General features: G+C 40.2%; 1 protein-coding gene across 1 annotated transcript; it reads right to left on the reverse strand.

Moving 5' to 3' along the window:
- Window positions 1–625: 625 nt before the first annotated feature.
- Window positions 626–23149, reverse strand: LOC146667479 (metal transporter CNNM1-like). The gene is made up of 10 exons (XM_085409167.1): window positions 21706–23149; window positions 12813–12956; window positions 12574–12714; window positions 12254–12423; window positions 12054–12144; window positions 8927–9072; window positions 6887–7169; window positions 4538–4630; window positions 4029–4133; window positions 626–2545 (listed from the first exon to the last, which is right to left on the reverse strand). Exons 1-10 carry the CDS (start codon window positions 23132–23134, stop codon window positions 2466–2468), a joined length of 2682 nt encoding a protein of 893 aa, XP_085265293.1. The 5' UTR covers window positions 23135–23149; the 3' UTR covers window positions 626–2465.
- Window positions 23150–23767: the final 618 nt, after the last annotated feature.

A 23767-nucleotide genomic window follows, 5' to 3' on the forward strand; every position in this document is an offset into this window, starting at 1 on the left:
CAGCAGGAAGCATGAACCGACCTAACAAATCAACAACGTCCTGCAGCAGAATCTGTTATTGTCTGGATTTGACTGCTGATTGGCTGAGGCTGGTGCCCCAATGCAGCAAAATGATTCAGCAGGTTTCATGTATTGTACTCAGGAGGGATGTTTCTCTCTGCCTGGCCTCCTGTTACATTAACCAATGAGCAGAGTTGAAAAGCACCCCTCCCACTAGTTCCTAAATATGTGTTTGTACTGCTGGGCGAGGCTGTTTGATGCTAATGCTTCTCACTAATTTGTTGACTGTCTTTCAAAATTCACTTTAAACAAATCAAGGTCTTTAATCCTCCCCTCCAACCAATTATGCAAGTAGAGTTTTTAAGTGCAGATGACGCAGCACGATAACATTTTACAAAGTAATGCAGCAAAGTGGCTTCAGTCAGGAAACAAAACTGTATCGGCGAGTCAAATTTTAGGCCTTTAAGTGCATTTTCCTTCTTTTCACATTTCTTCCTCCTCCTTCTGCTCCTCCTCCTCCTGCTCCAGGTCTATGCTGCAGTGGCACAAATCTGATCCTGAACCTCAGTGACAGTGCCACACCCTCCCATCCCATCCCTGCTGTACCATGCAGACAAACAGAAAGCGCAGGTTCAGAGGCAGCTCTTCACAGATCACCAAAAACCTGAATGATTTGGGCCTTCAGACATTATTACTGAATCTTTTTCCTACACAATAAGAGTGGCAGGATATTATACTTCACAAAAGTGATCAAAAAAGCGACATGTCTCAACAATCAAAACCGAGAAGGAGCATGATTTCAAGCGATGATGTCATCCACAAACTGGCACTGGGAGTTTTCAGCACTGCTGTCGTATGAACTGTAGGTGGATACATGAAGGAAAAAGAAAAACAAACAGAGCCTTTTAAAGACCGCACCACCACCTCCGCTAACAACGTTTAAGGAGAGTTATATAATCATTACATCCTCTTTGGCTCTGTGGCTCAGCAGCCACAGTTTCTCATACACTCAGCACTGCCTGCAGCACATGTAGCAAATATCAGAGCAGAACAATATTTCAATGCTGGATTATTTCCAAAATAACACTTTCCTGATGTTCTGAGCCATGAGTTTAAAACATGGCATCCATGAAACCCGCATAACCCCCAACAATGAGACTTCTCTAACAAATAGATGACATCATGGTGGCCATTTTTTGGCCGTAGTGTCTACCAACTAAATGCTCACTAGCCCTTTGCTAACACCTCTGCATGGGATGTTTTATTGTTACCACAACAAAACGCTGATTTTAGCCGCTTAAAGCAAATTGCGCCAGACTCCAGGATTTAGGCCAAGCTAAGCTAATCGCTTTCAGCAAGACAGGGAATGACTTTGTGTTCGACATTCAACAGGAGATTTGTCTCCAGCCCACGTTTTACAGACACTTAAATGATTCTCAGACTCAGTGATGAATAAAATGAACAGGAGGTTTAGAGCTCCAATCGTAATACCCACATGCAGTTGAAAAATATATTATCATAACCATATATTTGTCTTCATCTACTGAATCGATTCACCGCATGGGTAGAAACACGTGGGCACATCGAAAGGTTTACATTATATTCGTACATGGCATTCATCCCTATGGATGTGAATTCACTGCTGTAATAGCCTACACCACACAAGCATCAGCAATGCTGGGCACTGATGTTTTCATTTCTTTCTTTCTTTCTTTCTGTTGGCACTTCTAGGCCTCCATACCATCAGGAATCGCTGTATGCTATTTCACTATTTCTCAGTGTGACCACATTTTGTGAGCAACTGGTGGAAAATGCGTGCATATTTCATATGCAGTATATAAAATGCAGGTGTTAACAAATAGAATGCAAATAGATAGTATTTCTGCACTGTAGGCTGAAACTCTAATTATTATTTAAAGGGTGCTAATCAGGCTGCCTCTAAAAGAACCTTTACTATAATTTCACTTGTGCATTTGGAGCAGTACGTACAAAACAGCAACATCTTTGGTGTCTTCCCTCTGTTTCCCGAGCAACATCAGTGTCTTTAGCTCCATTGAAGAAGTGGTCTTACGTGAGTAAAAAAAACCCCTATTTTTCTATAAATCTTTTACATTCACAGTCTTTTCTTTACACATGTGCATCCACACAAGAACCTGGAGATGAGAAGCCATGGCATAGAGCTGAAGCTTGTGTTCTTTGATACAGTGAATCAAAGAGCGAAGGGTTTGGTGCATGTTGCTAAAGCTGCACCCCCGCTTTTTGTTAGGATGGTGTCTTCCACCCACAGGTTCTGTGCATTCTTGGAAACTGGCCCACTTTACGGTCTCCAACAGTGCGGGCTTTTGGAGTGTGTTTTCAGATAAAACTCTGAGAGCTGTAATTCAGCAGCCACATTTGTCTTTACAAACAGCTTAAAGAACCATCACATGATGGAGTGTATTCTGGGCTGTTTCACACACACTCTGCTAGGTTTTCACCAGCGGCTGCTCTGAAATGTCCTCTGGTGTTTTTTCCCCTTCACGAGATTTTTTCCTCTTCTTGTGGCCTGAGGAAACAAAACACATTAACAGTTAAATGCAGAAGGACCGGTGTACCTGTCATACACCTACTAGAAACTACCATACTGTTGTTAGATTTAAATTTATAGACAGCATTTATTTTGGCTTCTAACTAAGGTCACATATTATTGCCAGTTACTAGCATTGTAAGGCTTTGGATCTTAATTTAATGTGTAATTTTTACTAGAAACACATTGAAATGTTTCTGTTTATCAATCGCCTGTCTATGTCCAGACTTTCTGATAAATCAACATGGCTGAGGCTTTTGTTGTTGTTGTTTAAAATAAAATTCTTTTCTTTTCTTTTGGGTTTTTAAAATTGTTTTTAGTTTCTCGTAAAAAGATAAAAACACATCATTGCGCTTGAGGATGAAGTATCATAAAGTAACAGGTTTCTATGAACCAAAAAGTAATTTTCTCAACAAAAAGAAGGAAACACTTTGATCTAAACAATCAGTGGAAACCAAAAGCATCAATTCTTTGCAAACTGGAATAAAAATCAGTCAAATTTGTTTTATACACCAGATGGAGATTGTAGTTTTCACTCATATTAAGCATACATATGTGGAGCATTACATTTAGTTCTATTTTACTCAATCAATCAATCTTTCAGTTTCACTCAGTTTCACTTTAAACGTCCTTTACAGGCTTCTGTAAGCATTTGTTAAGCTGTATCCACACAGGCAGCAATCTGCTCATGGTGTATTGCTTTGAATGGTGAGTTCCAGGCTCCAGTTACTTAGGTAACAATCTAATGTATTTACTGCCCTGTGTCATGTCAATTACCCGTATCCTGTGATCTCATTGGAAATCGCCTCAATCGGTTGCCTTGAAGTTGAGAAAGGTTTATCTCAGGACTGATTCACTTCTCATTAACAGTGATTTTTCACCTGTATTCACTTTAAATATTCACCTAAAGTTGTTGATTATCTTTGACTTTCTATTGTCTCTAATTTCTGCAACGCTTTTAATCCTGCGTGCACAAAGCTTTATTTCTTTGAGGTTTTCATTTCAGTTTGAAATGAAGAGAAGTAAACGATTTGCATAGAAATACCCAAATCAACAAAACTCAAATGTCATATGTCGTTGTTTGTGTATAGTTTTACTTTCATGAAGATTTGTTTTTCAAATTCAGCAGCAGCAGCAGCAGCAGCAGCCTCCTACACATCGATCTGACACAAAGCGCTGGAATCATCGTCCAGAAACAGCACGAGAATACAGAGCAGGCAAGTCCAAAACACTAATGTATGTTTAAGTGTGTGTGTGTGTGTGTGTGTGTGTGTGTGTGTGTGTGTGTGTGTGTGTGTGTGTGTGTGTGAGCGCGCGCGTGTGTGTGTGTGTGTGTGTGTGTGTGTGTGTGTGTGTGTGTGTGTGTGTGTGTGTTTGAGTTTGCATGTGAATCAAATCCAAGTAGGAAGTGAGTGAAATGAATAGAAAGGGTTGGTGAATAGGTGGCTTGTGTGTGACTGACTTAGTTTGAGCAGCAGTTTCTTGCCCAGTGTGTCCTCTGAACCACTCAGCGACAGGCTGCTGATGAAAGGGGATGTGTCCGTTTCTATGGGAACAGAGGCCATGTCTGAGAGGGAGAGACAGAGAGAAAGAGAGAGAGAGAGATTATGACCTGTCAGTGATAAATAGCTTTGGTCTCTGCTAGAGGACAGACTAAAGTCCTGTGTGACTCTGTGCTAAGTTTGAGAGCCATGTGCTAAAACTATCTGTTATATTATGTTTGTGTTTGGAGATTTCAAGCTTTTTTCAAGGATAAGCTGGTGGTAAACCTGCCTTACATGCATTAATGCAGAAAAAGATTTTCCGTGATGATGTGTAGTGTGACGAGTGTGTTCTTTTGGAATATTTTAGTGTTGTATAGGTTTCATGTCTGCTGTCACCGTTAAAGACATGGACGTGACTTCCTCTCTGTACCCGTGTCTATATTTTGTGTGGAAGCGTTTATTTTTTAACATAAACCGTTAGACTAACCAGGCTCACATCTGTCCTCTCTGATGTAGGGGATCTCATCCATCCTCAGAAACACCGAATCACTCGGACTCTTCTGGCCATCAGACTTGCTACCTGCAGCAGACACATCCACAGAAACATGTACATCAAAAAACACATGATGTAGTTTGTTTTACTGGATTTTTTACTGGATTTACTGGACATTTAAAAGATGTGAAATCTTTTACTGATTAGTGAATAAAACTGTTTTTAGCAGAAATAGCATGTTTTTCTTGGTTTTGGGTTTTGAAATGTTTGAATCCCATGTTAGACTCTGAGGAAATCGCATTTTTAAAAAACTGGATAACTTTACAGAGTAGATAATTTAATATACCAAATGTTGAACAATAAACTATACAACATAATTGTTTAGTATAATAATTATGAATGAAAATAAAATAGCAACCACTCACTGAAACTCTAGATTAGATAGTAGGTGACAATGGCTCTAACCTTTCAGTTTCCTGGTACAAAGTCTCTCCAATTTCCTGTTTGCTATATGCTAGTAGAGTTGATAAAGGTCACCAGTTAGCAAGTGAGTGAATCCTACAGACTTTAGGATTCACTGATCCTAAAGCTTTTTGAAGTATTTGAAGTAGTTTCCAGGGAAATACTTCAGCCAAACTGAATATTTCCAGCAATGACAGTAGGTCTGCAGTGGGTTAACTTTGTCCTACATGTGGAACAATGTCCTGACCCTCCAATGGACTCCATTGACTAGAGTCCATTGGCGGCTCTATCACTACAGGTAGGTACCATCTACTCCTTGGGCAAGATACTAACACCATGTCTCTGATGCATCCATCGGACTATGAGTGTATGTGAAAGCACTTATGTAGAAAAGGCAGAGAAAAAGCACGTGTATGAATGGGTGAACGAGCCAAGATGTATAAAGTGCTTTGAGTGCTCAGGTAAAGTAGAAAAGCACTATATATTACCAATTCTAAAAAAAGCTTATGTTAACTATCCTAATATTGGTTTTAACATGACTTCTTAATGGCTCAGTCACACTAGAGGAAAAAAATCAGTGGCTGATGTTTGCATTGAATGTTTTCACATTTGGAGCAAATTTAAAGTAGATGCAGTCACAACTTCAGTGCCCAGAAGTTCAGCGTGCAACGCCACAAACTGCTGTGGTCTGAGCTGCACTGACAGCAATCGGCCTCAGGCAATTTGGCAAAGGTAGGCTAATTTATAAATGCAGACAGATTTCCAACAGGCTTCAATCTGTCTAAGTCAGCATGCACCAAGGCATCTGTTTGCAGTAGGACACTCAACTCAGTTGGTTGTGATGTGGTTATATTCCTGTAAACCGCTGCAGAGCACCTGTGTCATTTTGCAGTTAAATTGTTGTCTTGCAGCAACAGAATTTCTGTTGCTGACCTACCAGGTGGGTAGCCTCTGAACGTAAGTAGTTAGTTTAATGTTCAAGTCGTTTAATATGAATTTCTGTGATTGAAGAATGCAGCACATCGGTACTTTTCACCAATTTATCTCAGTTATACTATCACTATACTAGCTTGCATGTAACTGTCAACCCATTCAATCTCAAACTGATAGCAGACTGATGACGTCCTATTGTTGTTTTATTGCTGTCTCGATGCACTAAAATCACTTTGAAGATGGCAACTGACTGTGAGTGACTGCAGATCTGGTCCCAGCCTTCAAACTGACCATTTCAAAGGCAGAAAGTTCATTTTGGTCGAGCTGCAGTCTTCAACCAAGACTGTAGAGACTCTGTGTCAAAAGCATTTGTCGCGACATGTCAACATACATTAAATAATAAGTCAAAAGAAGCGTTTACTTGAATAATAATGACATTAAAAATTAGAAATGGAATAGTAAATGTGGTCAGTACATGTTTACCTTAATGTTTTACCTCATCTAACCAGAAATCCTTTAAACTTTGATTTGCCATCTAATGTTTAATTTTAATCCAAAAACCAGAAATTAATTACTTAAGGAAATTAATACTTACACAGCTCTCAGGGCCGACCCTACACTTAAACTTTTTCTCAAGTAGAAAAAACGAAGAAACCCACACAGCTCATGTCATTAATATTGTCTCTATCATTTCACTCTGTGGTTTTATCTCTCACTCACTCGTTTTTAAACATGCTGTTTTAGGGAGCTCAGGGTATTCAATTCCAGTCATACTGAATATTACACCCTTATCGATTTAGGAAAAAACTCATTTGCAGGAGTGGCATGGCTTTCTACCTCTGATGGCTCAAATAATCTCTTACTGACATCACTGTGACATGAAACCTGCTTCAAGTCATCCCTGTTGTCACGGTATGACGCCATGTCTCTGGAGTCGAGGATACTTACGGACAATGCGGTTCTTCTCATTCAGCAGGGAGGTGCTGTGCGGCACACTGGACTGCTGTCCCCGGGTTCGGGCTGAACTGGGCCGACTTGGCTCCCTGGGTGGGGGCATAAGGGTGGCAGTAGTGTGGTCTGGGGGCATCAGTGTGGTGGTGGTGGGCTCTGGTGCTGGAGGCCCGGGGGTCGGGGAGTTGCTTTCTGTCAGACGGGTGTCAGCATCAGGGGTCTGAGGGGAGCTGTCCATCCGGGTAGCTGTTACTGCATTCTGGTAGTGACTCCGGGTGATCTGATACATAGAAGCAGAGGATTATGGGTATTATTAAGAGTTGAACGTGAACCTATTCTTTTCTAAAAGTTTTTGTGTAATTCGATTTTATTACACCCTGTTATATCTAATAATTAATAGTGTAAAAATCTCTTATTTTTGTCCATTTTTGACTAAATGTTTTTTCCTTATTCAGTGTGATGTAACGCCCATCATATCAGACTTGTCTTTACTTGTCATGGTCAACTTTCTTTTTGTCTTTTGCTACAAGTGAGATGAAATCAAGGACAATGTTAATGAGGACGGTAACGTGTGCTGCTTAGTTCGAGAGATCTCATTAAATATTCATTGTCTCAAGATCATTTGTGTCATCGTTAATGATCCTCAGGCCTTTTGTGTTGCACCATTGTCACAGTATAGCTTTCTTTCAACACTGCGAGAAGTCGTCTGAGAAAACTGAATTTCATCACTAGTACCTCGTCCACTCAGACACCGATGCCCTCTAACCACTGCCAGGAAAGGCAATCATTAAGTTACTGTTTAAAAAAACTGAAGCTTTAAGGACAAGCTCGCTTTAGCACTCAGTGGTGATGTTAAATTTAGGAGTAAGTGATTTGGTTATACAATAATGTCAGTGAATGTTCTGCATCTGATATTTGATATCCAAACAAATATGGCTGTGAGTGTGTGTGTACACTGTAATAGCACTGTACTGCCAAGGTTGAAGGCGACTGGATGATTGTGATGATTGAGATATGTAAAGAACAAAAAGATGGAAATGAAGAGAATTCTCCCGTCATTAGTTACACTGTGACTTTGCATGGTCCTCTGAAGGACTGATCCTAATATTTTTCCTTAGTTTCTTCATATTGATCAGAACTCAGTTTGTAGTTTACCATAACAGGGATTTTAATATATCTGAGTCTATCCCAGTAACATTTGTTGTATACTGTGGGGGTGGATTTAATTTTGGGTTTTTTTTTTCAATTCAATTCAATTTTATTTATAAAGCGCCAAATCACAAAAACAGACGCCTCAAGGCGCTTTATATTGTAAGGTAGACCCTACAATAATAACACAAGATTGTGGGCAATCTTGTGTTACACTTTCCCCCGTCTGTCTTTTATCTGATTTCATTTTGTTCTGATAGCTGACGCCTAAGTGACCAGAGTTTTTTCAGTCCGAATTTCAGTCAGGGAAATATTTCTTCCAAGGATCTATGAGCAAAAGATTTTAGGAATGTCAGACTTCCTCCAAACATGCTCTTCATTAATACAGTTCTTCAGCAAACTCAGAGCAGTCACATAAGCCTAAGAACAAACCAAAAAACTAAATATTTGTTCCTTGACCAATGTGATGTAAGAGCCCATCATACCAGAATGTATTAATCTAATGTTATATTATGAATGAGATGGAACACAGATGCTGGCAGCACAGTTTTTATTTACTTATGTATTATGGTAGATCTACAATAAGCATTCAGACATTTCAGTAATTCTGTAATTTTATAAAATAATCCCGTTATGAAGTTCAGTCTCTGGTTTGGTGCCGATAATGGTCCTTCAACAAAATCCCCAAATTAAATGAAGTAAGAAAATTCCAACATGTAGCCTCATATTTAGTCTCAGCAAAAAGTTAATAAATGTAATGAACTTTTTTCAGTCATGGTTATACCGTCTCCCTCTCCATTCAAGTCAGAGTACATGTGCATTGTAAAGCATGTCGTCTTTCCAAATGAAAAGAACGCTTTCAGACACCATGTGAGTTTCAGGTTTTACCTTGATGAGCTGAAGGTGAGTGAGCTGCCTTACAGAGTAGTCTGGCAGGTAGACATTCCCCCCTCCATTCAGCTGGCTCATACTTCCCCCATAGAGCATCGACTCAGAGCGGTCCAAACCGCTGCTACGAGAGGGCGATCTGTGGACTGCAAAGGAGGATATGATATCAAACATGTATCTTTTAACAAGGACAGAAAAATGGTAGAGGAGTGTCAGTCAAATCACGAAAGATCTCAGGGATGTCGCTGCAGCTGCATGGCAGTTAAAAAACTCAGAAGTGTTCACATTACGCCCTGTTATATCTAATATTTAATACTGTTAGACTCCTTACCACACAAATCTTACAATAATATTTAAATATTTAAATGCTGCCACTCAGAGCATTTAAATGCTACAACTGAAGATTTTTGAAGAGTTTCAGAGCATTTTCACAAATACACTATGTGTTTGCACAATTTCACTCAAGCAGTATATTATGCATGTTTAGGGAACTAGTGTTCATTCACTACACAGTGTTTGCTTCATGGTGGAGTCACTAAGGGACACATGCAAATGGCAGATCTCACATTTTACATTTAACCTAATATTTAAATACATCGCGTTCCAAATTATTATGCAAATTATATCTTTCTCTAATTTTTCTAAATAGTTGGTCAAGTGACAGTCAGCATAATTTTCGAGTCATCAACCATTAGAGTATAATTCAAATGTTACTCAACAAAACTGCCAATAAAAACAGTATGTTTTTCAAAAATAAAAAAGTTAAAATGCACTGTTCCAAATTATTACGCACACAGAGTTTCAAAACATTTTATAGGTTGTAGAGAAGTGAAAATGGTCATTTGTTGAATTTGCAGCATTAGTAGATCAATTTTACTGAAATCAAAAGCTATTTCAATCAAAAACATCAGGTCAAGTTACATATTAACATTGGAGCCCTTATTTGATAGCAGTTTTACAATTCTTGCATCCATGGAACTTGTGAATTTTCAGAAAGTTTCTACTTTGTCTTTGCAGGATGTCAGAATAGCCTCGCAGAGCTGCTGTTTGGATCTGAACTGCCTTCCACCCTCATATTTTTTTTTGCTTGAGGATGCTTCAAAGGTTCTCAATAGGATTGAGGTCAGGGGAGGATGGAGGTCACACCATGAGTTTCTCTCCTTTTATGCCGATAGCAGCCAATGATGCCGAGGTATTCCTTGCAGGAGATGGTTCATTGTCTTGCATGAAGATGGTTTTGTTGCAGAAGGCACAGTTCTTCTCTTTTTACCATGGAAGGAAGTGGTCAGTCAGAAACTCCACATACTTTGCAGGGATCATTTTCACACCTTCAAGGACTCTAAAGAGGCCAACCAGCTCTCTCCCCGTGATTCCGGCTCAAAACATGACTCCACCACCTTCTTGCTGACGTTGCAGCCTTGTTGAGACATGGTGGCTGTCCACCAACCATCCACCACTGCATCCATCTGGACCATCCAGGGTTGCAATGCACTCATCAGGGAACATGACTATTTGAAAATTAGTCTTCTTGTAGTTCTGGGCCCACTGCAGGCATTTCTGCTTGTCAGAATTGGTTAGGGGTGGCCGAATAGAAAGTTTATGCACAACTGCGAGTCTCTGGAGGATCCTACACCTTGATGTTCGCAGGGCTCCAGAGGCTGCTTTGCTTTGGCCTTTTAGCAGCTGCTCACTTAATCTCATGTATTTGTCTGGCAGAAACCTTCATCATTGTGCCTTTATCTGCACGAACCTGTGTGTGCTGTGAGTCAGCCATACATCTCTTAAAATTATGGTGATCACACTTAAGTTTTCGTGAAATATCAAAGGTTTTCATTACGTGTCCAAGGCATTCAACTATTGCACACGTTTCAGCAGCAGAGAGATCATTTTTCCTTCCTATATCGCTTGAAAATGATGGTCTGCTTAATAATGTGGAACATCCTTCTTTAGTAGTTTTTCCTTTAATTGGGCTCACCTGGCAAACTAATGATCACAGGTGTCCGAGACTGATTTCAGTCATCCAAAGAGCCCTGAGACACAATTCCATCCATGGGTTTAATTGAAAAACAACTTATTTAATCTTTATGACACAATTTGCATAATAATTTGGAACACGGTGTATGTTTTTATTCAATTACAATGAAACAAAAATCTGTGCCTTTAACTTTATGTGCCTAACAAGCATATATAACTGCACAACTGAAAGCATTCTATCATAATCTTTAATGAATAAACTGTGAATTATCACTATACTCTTCAAAGCAGACAAATACAATAAAATACAAATTTTCTTATTATCAGTCTTCTTGTTGCTTTAAAAAAACATTCATCAGCAAACTACTTAAAAACATGCCGAGATTTTTAGAGTTTCAACTAGAACTAAATCTTTCAAATTTGCTTTGATTTTAAAATCCTCTCACTGATCAAGGAAAGGTTTGATATCTGGCGACTCATTTGTTTATATCTGATAGAAAGTGCGTTACAGTCTAGGGTGGAGGTTTTACATCTTCTGTATACTCTTTTTTTGGTGTGTCATGATGAATTTGCAGTATTTATATTTATAAATGGTGAAGCTGTTTCAGAGTATGTGGAGTTCTGGCTTCATGCTCGTTGGTTTATAAACTCATTTTTAGTTTTTCTGTGAATTTGTGTTGATTTTTGCTTCTATCATTTTGACAGCAGATACTAAAGGTTAATAATCAGGCCACACACAGTGCTTAACAAGTTTATTAAATCACCTGTGATACAAAAAACAAACCAAACAAGACAAATGTTTTAGAAACTTAAAAATGAAAAATGATTAAATTGATTTGACTGAATTCATATTTTATACCCACGATTTTATGTTATTATGAGGGTAAGTAAGTCCAATTTGGCATGATAATAAAAAAGTGCTTTACTATTTTATTTCTGCTTTTTCTAAAATAGTAAGTTTAATAGACAATAACTATGTTTTAGCATTAAAGAGCGTGGGCATACTAGCGTATTAACCATTATAGAAACATAAAAAAACGATGTTGCAAATTAACAATAATGTTAATCTAAGACTGCTGTGGTATAAACCTTACATTCGGTGGTGGTCTAATATATTTGTAAGTTCAATGATGTTTGGGAAAGTCTTTTGTACCTGCTGGCATGATGGCCGGGACCCCGAAATAAGAGAACGCTCCATTCTCGAACTTCAGTGCCTCCTTACCAAACTCTACTTCAACTCGACCCTGCAAAATAATATTGGAGAAATATAACGTGATCTGACTGACTGGCACACAGGATATCATAGCCATAGCTAATTACTGCCATGGCGGAAGGTCAAATTCTTACAGGTACCTGTAGCACTAGGATGAAATAGTCCACTGGTTTGTTGCGCTGGAACAGGAAATGCTGAGAGGCTCGTTTGTTCTTCTCATCAAACTTGAGTTCTTGAACCACACTGGGGTGTTTGATGAGCCTCAATAAGATCTTCTCTGAGATGTGTGTTGGTTTGAAGGGCTCCACTTCTGAAAAAAAGCAAAAAGATACAGGATTGGGTGAAGACAAACGCTGCAAATATTCTTGTTACAGTTGCTAAAACACTGATGTTCTTGTTGCATATTATGCAGAAATGTAAGCGCTCTGACAGACAGAGAGGCGATTTGATTGGCTGCTACCTGTGGAGAGGAAACGATGTGTTGCCAGGAGAAGCTGGGGGGAAATCTTCACTTTCATCTCATTTTCTGACAGTTTGAAGATGGAGAAGTCCTGCTGCTTTCGCTCATGATGAGAAACACGACGCTTTGTGCGATTATCAGCTTAGACACATAAAAACAGCCTGATTAACTCTTACATTTCCATGTATTTTGACCACGTACGTACATTTGAGCTTATGCACGTGTGTTTGCACACATACTGTAGAGATCTGTCTCATCCAAGATCTCTGACTTGATGATTTCCTCAATGACATCCTCCAGGGTCACGATGCCCATCACCTCGTAGAAAGGGTCACCCTCACCCTCGTTGTTAACACGCTGCACGATGGCGAGGTGGGACTTCCCTGCATGCACAGTGAGTCTCGAATCAGTGTCACTTTTCACTCAAAGCCATTTGCAGTATGTATAAATACAAGGAAATCCATTCAGATTACCCAGCTGTAAATATAACCTTTTTTAATATTTAAAACAATATGCAATATGGTCCTGTTTAACTTTTACACAGCTTCACAAATATCACTAATGGAAAAGAAATTTCAACAGCAGCGTGCAAAGTCATTACCTTTGACTGAACTATTATTTAACAACCTTGTATGAAGATGAGTATCAGAGTGATAGTAGCTTCTATCCCCAGTGTTTCATTTTTTATATGGATGTTCTCCAGTAAGATCCATGACTGGTTGTCACAGTAAACTGTGTGGAGTGTGATGATTGTTAGTGGACCCACATGCAGAACACAGGTGGAATTTAACATATGCATTTAATGCTGGAGCAGTCAAAAAAAGCACAGTCTAAAAACAAAAAATAAAATCCAAGAGTTATGAGGAATTACTACACTGGGGTACACACAGCAATGTGGGACAACTCGACAAAGGCAAGGGGAGACTGAGACAATAAATACCAAAGGTACTGAGGCTTGAAAAAGCAGGTGGGAAACACAGCAGAAACAAATCATGAACAACAAGACAAGGGAAGTAGAACTCAATGTAAAGCACCGGTGACAAAAGACTACCAAAGTAAAAGAGGAAATACACAATCAGTTGACAACAGACTCAAACATATAAACTTTACACAGCAGGGCACAAGGGAAAGAAAATAACAATAGAATATAACAAAATAAACCTAAGGCAGAAAGTTCATGAAAATAACTAGAAAAAAAGGGAAACACAGAACTAGAAGTCAGTGAAGTCAAATGTGACAAACAAGAATACACAATAATGAACAAACAGAGAACCAACAGAACATTAAAGAGCACTTCCCCCTCAAGGGCAACAACTTACAACTTTGCTTTGTTTTTATTACATTTTCTTTTTATTGCAACATGCTGACGTCAGTCTTTTTAAAAAATTACGATACGATGATGTCACAAACAAACAAACACAACTTCGTAATATGGTCATCTCATTCACACTTCTCTGGCTCTAAGCACAGAAGCCTCGCCCACCTGCCGATTAACTCTGTAATGTTTACGAGGAACAGGCAATCAGAACAAAGTAAAGTCAGAAGGAGAGGGGAAGCTCCTAAAAACCCACAGTGAAGGGAATTATGGGCTGCACAAAGACTCAGTATAAGATAAACAAGGATTATTTTGAAGTATAAGTCATGCAAAGCTACCCTAGTACAGACCCTTAAAATTGAGGCAATCGATTGCTGGAAACAATTTTATAAAATGATGATTGAATTTGTTTAACTTGACTTACTAACAGTAGACCTTTTGATTCTTGAGATGTGAGACTTGGAATACAGTTATCCTGTAAAGTGTTGGTGTGTCAAATAAGATGATTAGATTTCATATTTAGCCTCTGGATTAGATTTAAGTAATGCTCCTTCCCTTTCCACTGCACAGTATGAGGCATAATGACTGAGTGGAGCTGTGCTGTCTGATGTTCAGTAAGTGGAGCGCCAGCGGGAGCTGAATGGAGTGGGTGTAACAGCAGATGGGATTTAATACAAAGGGCGCTCTGGATGCAAAAACACAATCCATCATATGAAAGTCTGCATGCTCCTGCTGTGTTTACTTCCAGGTTGATGAGTGTGCGCTTTTGGAGGTAGCATCTTGTGGCGTTCCCAAAGATAAATGGCATAATTAATAATCCATGCACTGCTGGATGAAAATCTTGTTTGGGAGCATATTTTACAAAGGAGAAAAACAAAACAAAATGATGAAGTGCTTAGTCAGGCTGACAGGATTGTCTTTTGATCTTATTTTGTTTGAGATGTGTAGGAAACATAATGGAAGAGCGAGTTCACAGAGTAAAGAGTGAGCCCTTGTTTGTAGCCCCTCCTATTCTCAGCAGCCTGGCTTCAAATGAACTTCCTCGCTCTCTGCTCTTACACTCTTTGCCTGCCAAATACTACCTCGCACACACTGATGCACAAACACAGACTAACACAAATGCACACGATTCTGGATTCTGGCAGTGTTTCTTGTAGATAAATAGGTCAGGCGTACATCCAAAGTGGACTGAGAGAGGCTCATGTGCAGTGCGTTCTCTCACAGTATTCTGTTTTTTAAAGACGGCAACTATGTCTCAGTGTCTTTCCTTGCACAATTACATCTTTCATTTATTCAAAGCAAGTGTTTTGGAATTTAACATTTTTATTCTTGACTTTTAACAGCTATATTGTAAAGGCATCAATCATATCATTAAAAACGAGCAAAGTGTTATTTCAGGCCAGCCTCAAAACAAAGCTCAACTGCCATCCTGGTGAATAAAAAAAAGAACGAAAGAAAATGGCTGCCTTCATTTCACTTGGGGAGATGGCGTTGGGTTAGCTTCCTCCGTAAGGTCTCAGGGCAAACTAAAGTAGCTTTAACTGGTCTACATAAGTCAAAATATAGACATATAAAGCATCTTTATACCATATAAAGCATCATAAAAGATAAAACAATAATTTATTGACAATAGAACAGAAACACAGTTGACCTGCGATTATTGTGTTCTTCTTTTGTCTTTCCTTTTCTTCCTCCTATTATTATTGTTATTGTTATTATTATTATTAGTTGTTGGGTTTTAGTTGTAATAGTAGTGGTAGAAGTGTATGTGATAATTAAGTACATTTTAAACAAAACATTTTTTAAACATACTTTACTAATTTATTTATTATTTATTTATTTATTGTCTATAGCCTTGCAACTTTTTTTAGACAAACTAATCTTATCAAAAGTTTAGGATTCCTTTAAACCTTCAACTCCTGGAAACAATGTCTCCTTGCACCAGCTGTTTTAAACTATGTCTTCTTATGGCAGCTGACATGTCTGAACTGAGCTCATCCTACAGGTTTCATTCCTGTAAAGAGGGACTGACTACAGCAAAACCAAGACACAAGAAACGATGCATAGCATTCATAAGGTTCAATTCTTCAGATCTGAAGAAGCCTCATGGATGACAGGTGAAATGTCCTCATGTAACTTGCCTTTCTTCCCAAGCCACTTATGGGGAAGTTCAACATAAGGTCAAAATTACAAGTTTTACATCTGGCTCCTAGCGTTATTTATGTTAGATTTCCCCCGTTTGGAGATATTGGCTGTAGAGATGTCTGCCTAACAAAAAGGCACTCCCCTTGAGAGGATCAAATTGCCAAAAATATGCATTTATTAAACATCTAAGGCGCTTTCCTGAAACCATTACTCTGTTATTTTTTTTAAATCCACAGATGTGGCTGAACAGATTTATGTAGGCACTATTTTCTTTCTGTTTAACTACATTTTCAATCCAAAAAAACAAAACAGAAACCCTGTGCTGCTAGCTAATGTTACAGTTCAGCCATATCAATAACATGAGCCTCTCTTCACAGAAAGATGTACTCGTCTCTCTGCACAGTTTATGGTTGGAGCATTACAGCGCTGTGAATAAATATTTATCCTCTTCCTGATTTTGTAGCTGTTTTTGGATCTTTGTCACCATCAAATCTTTCAAATCACCAAAGAAATGTCCAGTTTTATTATGCTGTTTTTAAATATAGCTTACTTTAAAAAAACAAAGCAAAAAGCAGAGAAAGGAAAGAATTATATAGCTGGACCTTGCTATTGTGTTTCACATGATCGTCCTGCCACATAACTCAAGACCTCTTGAGCTTCAACTCACTAACTGATGTCCGGACATTTTCCATTAGGACAGCAGAATTCATGATTCCATCAATTACAGCAAGTCATCCAGCAACAAAGTCCCAGGCTACCTACCACCGCCATGCTTGACCTTTGGTATGAAGTTCTTTTTATGAAGCACTGAACTAGTTTTATAATCGATGTAACAGGATGTAAGCCTTTCACCAAGTTCTGCTTTTGTCTCGTCAGTCCATAAAATATTCTCCCAAAAGACTTGGAGGGCGTCAAGATGTTTTTTTAGCCAATCTAAGATGAGCCTCTGTTTTCTCTTGGTCGACAGTGGTTTTCTCTCCCACGGATGCCATTTTTGTTCACTCACGTTCTCACTGTTGAATCGTAAGCACTGATCTTAACTGAGGCGAGTGTTCTTTTGAGTTCTCTGAGTTCTCGATGTGCTCTTAGAGTAGTGTTGGTAGGCCAGCCACTGTTCCAGATTTTCTCCATTTATGCATAGTTCACTGTAGTCCCACAGCTTTAGAAACTTCTCTGTAACCCTTTCCAGATACAGTTGGCAATTACTTTTCACATAGGGCCAGGTAGCTTTGAATAACTTCTTCCCTTGATATATGAAATGATAATTTAAAAATGACATTTTGTATTTACTAAAATATTACAATTTGTTTGATGATCTGAAAACAGGCAAGTATGACAAATATGCAAAACTAAGAAATCATATAAAGAAAATAGTTCCTATTTGAAAATGCGTCATTCTAAAATGTCTCTTAAACAGATTATGGACTGAAATGTAAGAAGTGGACATGAGAAAGAACAGATGGCGGAGAGACAAACTAGAAATACAGCACACTGAATATTTTATACTCTCCCTCCTTGGAGACTGCATACTGAGGGGAACTGAGAGAAGGGAGAGGATTCAGAAAAAGAAAAAATAGTGTAAAGGGATGAAGAATTTACACTAGAAGGACAGCATAACTTGATGCCTGTCATTAGATAAAGCTGACCTAAACTAACATTCACTTCTTCTTTTTTTTCACTGCATGTCCATCAGTGAAAACTCATACTGTAGTGTTTTTGGTGGTAGTAATGAAATCTGACTTTCACTGACAAAACTCCTTTCCTAGTTTCAGTTCTCTGTTAAACCCACTTTGATCAAGCTTTCTGTGCAGGGCTCTTATTCAGCTTCCCACCTGTTTAAAGAACCCTATGCCTGGCAAACTAAAGGTCCCCTGTACTGGTGCTGCCGTTGTACACAACAGGAAATGTGTTACTTGGCTGCTTTCATTTGTGCCAGACACACTGCTTAGCATTCCGGCCAAAGAATCCCTGTGCAGTCTCACCAGACCAGCAGACTCTCTGCTGCAGCTCTGACCTGCCTTCAGATGCAGTCACATCAATGTTTTACTTACTTTCAATCAATTATCACCTCTGCTAACCAGCCCTCCTGTTACTCTGTTCTGCACTGCAGCTAATGTGCTGCAGTTCTGCACTGCAGCTAATGCGCTCTCTCTCATTAAACACTGGTTAACTATTTTCCCTGTTATAGTCAGAATTTAGGTCTGAAGTGTAATTTTAGCAATAATTACAATGTTTTAAATGCACTCGAAAGAAAAGGTTGGATGTAAACTGACCTTTCAGCCAGAGCTGAGGTTTAATGTCAACATCTTTTGCGACCAGGCTCTAGCTCCGCTCATATTCATCTTTGGTAACTTCAGTACTTCTACTACTCCTCACAACTGAAAACACAAAAGTAACCGTGAGTGTGTATCTAGAGCTTTACGAGGGATGGCATCTCCTGCTAAAACATTAGAATTACCCAATGATATAATGTATATACCTCTGAAAATGGTCACTGCAAGCATATTAGATACTTTAAGTATATTTTGGTACTAAAACTACTAAAACTGTGCCTTTTACTTCTTTTTTAAAAGAATACATAATACTCAAAAAAGCCAACATAAATCTGGCTCTTATGAAATCCTGCTCTACATATGATACCATCTGCATGACGACAAGGCGGCACATAAGCAAGAAAATTGTACAAAAGGTTTTCTACACCAGATTTCAACACTGTCCTTATTGCTTTGTGCTTATTGCTGAACAAATATGCCTGTGGCCTGCAGACTGCTCTGTTTAATCATCTAAATGCTATGCAAATAAATATGGTATGATCATGCTTTAAGGCTAAAGTGCAAAACTGTGTTTGCATAAAAGATAATCAGCCCTTTATTTGTAGTTATTCCTCAGAATTTCATTTCTTTAGTTTTATGTTCCTTTTTCTTGATGATTGAAAGAGCTCTGGCTCAAATCAGCCCACAAAGCCAGCAGGCATATGTCGAGCAACCACTGATGCATTATACAGTACTGTGCAAAAAGACTTGAGGCACTGCTTATTTCTTAGTATTTTGCTTCCAAGCAGTCAGACTTTCTTGTCATTTTTAAAGCGATAATTCTTCAGGCTTTCTAAAAGATCTTTTAAAGTTTTTATTTGGGATTTTTTCCACTCATTTCCAGTTCAGTCTTTGTACCTAACCGTTTTCAGAGGGATGTTTTTGTTTTTTCCAAGGATGAACCAGGGTGGTGTCTACACAGAACAAATCAATTAATAAAGAACCAGTTTTGAGTTGTACCTTTAGACACTTTGTTACTACCAACCTGCCACAAAAACACATCATTTTCATGTTTTAATGGGATCAATAAAAATGCCAAAAATAGCACAGTTTAACAGGCATAAAATAGTATATTTAAATCAACAAGTTGATTCCCAAAGAGTTATTAGCCAAACACGTCATATCTCATCTCCTCACATATTGTGCAGTGTGTCCTTAAAGAATCCGAGGAAACCTACAAAAGAAGAAGAAGGCCTAGAAATCTATCGACAGTTGATGAACAGTATATGAGAGTCATGTCTATAAGAATTTTTTTTTGGAAAGATTTAACAGGAGAGATCTAACAAATCACACGAGAACTGAAAATGAGCAGAAATCTGGTCTTCTGGAGTGATGAATCCAAATGTGAACCATCATCAATATGCAAGAAGGAAGACAGGAGAGAGGTGCAACAATGCGTGTCTACAGCCATCGGTAAAACATGTTTTGCAGTTGCTTTTCAGCCAGTGGTGTTTGCAATTCACAACTGATGGAATTATGAATAAAGACAAAGCACATGATGATTTTGACCCGCTGTGAAATACCATCTGGAAAGTGTCTGAATCCCAACAGCTTCGTATTTCAGCACAAAAATGATCCCAAACACACCGCCAATGCAGTATAAGCATGCCTGGATAGTAAAACCTCAATATTATTGAAGCAGTTTGGGATCATTTTAACAGAGGACAGAGCAAAAGGCAGACCCTGAAGACTACTTAAAGAAATGAGAAGAACATCTGCCTAAGAGAGTTCAGGCTGTGTTAAAGAATAAAGGTGATCATTGACTATTGCTTTTATTACTATTATTTGTTCCCATTTCCTAGAAAGTTTTAAAGAAATGAAGGGTGCCTTAAGACTTTTACACGGTGCCATAGATCACCCTGCAGCTGTGTGTTTCCTGCAGCTCTCTTTGTGAGCACCAGCTACTGCAGGAGTCTCACTGAAATGAATAAAAGGGCCTGAGTTTTTCTGCTGCAGTGCCTACACAGAGACAAGGAGGCACAGGGAGACACACACACACACACACCAAGGACAGACCTTGTTTATAATCCTCTGACTGTGTAGATTATCTCATCCAGATCCCTTTGTTGCAGAGCGACACAAGAACTATATTTGTGTTCATCCTGCAGCTCTGATGGCATCTGGCTTCATACAGTACAAGCTACTACATAATCCAAATATATGCAGCTCATTTTAAATCCACACACAGGTCTTGCTTGTCTGTTACAGGATGTGTAAGACAAGACAAACTTTTTGTGCTTAAAGCTAAAGAGTCAAACAGCTTACATTTCTGGAAAATTCTACCATTACCAAGCTTATAAAATGTTTCCAAAAGCATTTCACTACAACACGCTTAAAAAGATGTTCAGAATAAATAGAAACCCCTCTGTGACATTTGGCAGTGAAAGCTTTTCGCTGTTTTGTGCCAAAACAGACAGAAATACAAACGTCTCCCGCAAACAGAGTCTGCCTGGGCCAAGGTGTCCTCTATTTATCTTCCTCTCCTCACCACAAACACAGCAGAAAAAAGTGCTGACTTTGCAGGGTCCCTGAGAATGCAGGAAGGCGGTGATAAGCAGCAAGGTCTGTGATTGGCCAATTCGAACCCCACCCATTTAAAACTAGAGTAAGATGGAACAGCCTGCTGCCTGCATGCAGGGTGGAAGACTGCTTCGAATCTGCAGGGGAAGCTGTGCACACTGCAAAAACACAAAAAGGGGGAAAAGAACAGCTCCTTTTCAGCTTCAGATTGCAACAGTGCATATTTGCATTCCATCTGGAGATGAAAGAGGGTTAAGCACTGCTGCTAAAAGATAGGTCAGCTGTCTCAGCTGCAACTTCCAGGGCCCATATCATTCTCGAATTTAAAGGTGGCAGAAAACAAATTATGTGTCAGTACACAAGTTGCCGTCTCAAGTTCATACATTAAATACCAGTTTATTAGAGGGTTTGATTTCCCTGTGTGAATGCCACAAGTGCCGCAGTGAGACATTGAGTCCTTCCTGCTCCCTTTCTCAACTGTAGCACTTCAAAGCGCCGGAAAACATCTGCAAAGCATCACAAGTATGATGAACTGCAGAAAAAACTTTCTTGTTAAAAACAGGACTCATGAGTGCAAAGATAAATCAAGTTCAAGTACACAACAGGAATGTTTCGGGGTTGTTGGGGTTTTTTTGTTGTTTGTTTGTTTGTTTGTTTGTTTGTTTGTTTGTTTGTTTGTTTGTTTGTTTGTTTGTTTGTTTGTTTGTTTGTTTTTGCCACCTCTCACCTGCTTTTCTCACCCAGGTTACTTACAGAGTCTGTTACAGCTTAAGTTATAAACTTGAAGCACCAGCAACCTGCTAACATGCCACACCCACTCCCTTCTAACACCCTTCTCACCTTTCTTGAACTCCTCCAGCATGGCGTCCAGTTTAGTGTCGTTAAAGACGCAGTGCAACGGGTGTTTGTAGAACTGGGTGATGGTCTTCAGGGGGGTGCAGTCGTCCGGGTCCACAAACGCCAGGTCCTTCACAAACAGAATGTCCACGATATTGGATCTCTCGTTCTCAAATACCGGAATCCTCGTGTATCCGCTCTGCATGATCTCGGACATGGTATTGAAGTCCAGCACCGCGTCCGAGGCCAGCATGTAGCAGTCGGTCAGCGGAGTCAGGACGTCCTCAACAGTTTTGGTGCGCAGTTCTAGTGCTCCCTGTATGATGTTGAGCTCTTCTTTTACCAAGTCGTGGTACGGGTCGGTGACTCGCAACATTTCCAAGAGTTTCTCTCTGGTGTAGAAGTTGGAGATCTCCTGGTTTAAGATGAGGTCCAGCAGCTTGCTGATGGGGTATGAGATGGGGAAGGAGAGAACCATGAGCAGCCGTGTCACCCAGATGGTTTTGGATGCGATGGCCAGGCCGTGGCGCGATGCGACCGAGTGTGGAAGAATCTCCCCGATGAAGAAGATCCCGAAGGCGCAAATGACCGTGGAGAGCCAGGTCATGCCCAGGATCTGGCACATCCACACGGCGAGCGAGGCGTTGATGATCGCGTTCCCCAGCAGTAGAGTGCACAGGACGTAGTTACCATGCCGACGCACAGACTCGATTTTCCGCGCGTAGTTCTGTTCCGTGTCGGTGCCGCTGTTCTGGAGGACCTGTAGCTCCACTGGATCGAGCGCCAGGAGGCTCAAGTTCAGCCCGCTGAACAGAGCTGACAGCCCGAGCAGGAGGACGGAGACCAGCACTTGCAGCCAGAGCTCCGGCACTGCTGAGCGCTCCTTCACGGCCACCCAAAAATCTTTAGTCCGGTAGTGTTCCCATTTGGATCCGTCAAAGGCGCACATGGAATAATATTTAATCTTCTCCCCTCTCCGCAGGTCTTTGGCCAGCAGCTCCACCAGCACCGAGTTCTGACTGGAAGCAGACTTGAAAGAGCCCAAAACCTCGATGTCGGAGGTGCTGGCGTTCTTGTCCATGCACATGTTTCGCTTCGGGTGAACTTGCCCCTCTCTACCGGGAGTTGGCTCTTCGATGAAGGCGATCCAGGGCGCGGCATTGTTGGCACGAGCACGATTGAGCTTCTGCGAGGAGGTGGAATAGTAGACCCGAAGTATGAAGCGAGTCCCCTCGGTGGCTTTCAGCACCCCGTCCTCCACGGACAGCTCCGCCCCGGTCTCCTCTGGTCGAAAGCCGAGCAACCCGAGCGCCGGGGCTGGCAGCAGCGAGCAGGCGCAGAGGAGCAGAAGCAGCCGGCTCAGGGAGAGCGGAGCCCCGTAGCAGAGCAGGGAGACGGCTCGGTATCGCGCGGCCGCATTGGATGCAGCCATGATGCGGTGTGAGAAGCTCTCTCAGTCCACGGTCTCCGGGTCACGTGCCGCGCGGTTCCGGTCCATGTGGAAGAAGGAGGGACCACCAGCGCTCCGCTGACTGCGGTGCTGACAATGATGTTCGCCAGCACACACACACATACAGAGGGGCGGGGGGGGGGGGGGGGGGGGGGCTCGCCACCTTGCCCTGACGCAACTTTCTAATAATAGCCTCGTTGATTTCACTGTGGAGTTTACATTACATATGTTGCGCTCAGCAAGTCCAAGCATCCTTTTCAACCTTCATCGAGGTTTAAATAATGACTTTATCCTCAGCAACATCACTGGGTATAAAACGAGCATCTCAGACAGGAAGAGTTTCTCAGAAGTCAAAATGGGTCGAGATTCACCAATAAGTAAAAGAACAACAAAAAAGAAGAAGGAAAAAACACATTAACAAATCGAGGAACAATTCAAAAACAATATTCATGTAAAAATGTGTAAAACTGCAAACACTTTGAATATCTCATATTACCAGAAGATTCAGAGAAATCTCAAGAGATCTCTGTGCAAAGGAAAAGACTGAAAATCAGTATTAATTGGCTGTGATCTCCAGGTCATAAGACAGCACTGCTTTAAAAATGGACATGGTTC

This window comes from Rhamphochromis longiceps, linkage group LG6 (assembly GCF_057381845.1).
Source record: "Rhamphochromis longiceps isolate RC_006_pf linkage group LG6, R_longiceps_female_GT1.1, whole genome shotgun sequence".
Classification (NCBI taxonomy): Eukaryota; Metazoa; Chordata; class Actinopteri; order Cichliformes; family Cichlidae; genus Rhamphochromis; species Rhamphochromis longiceps.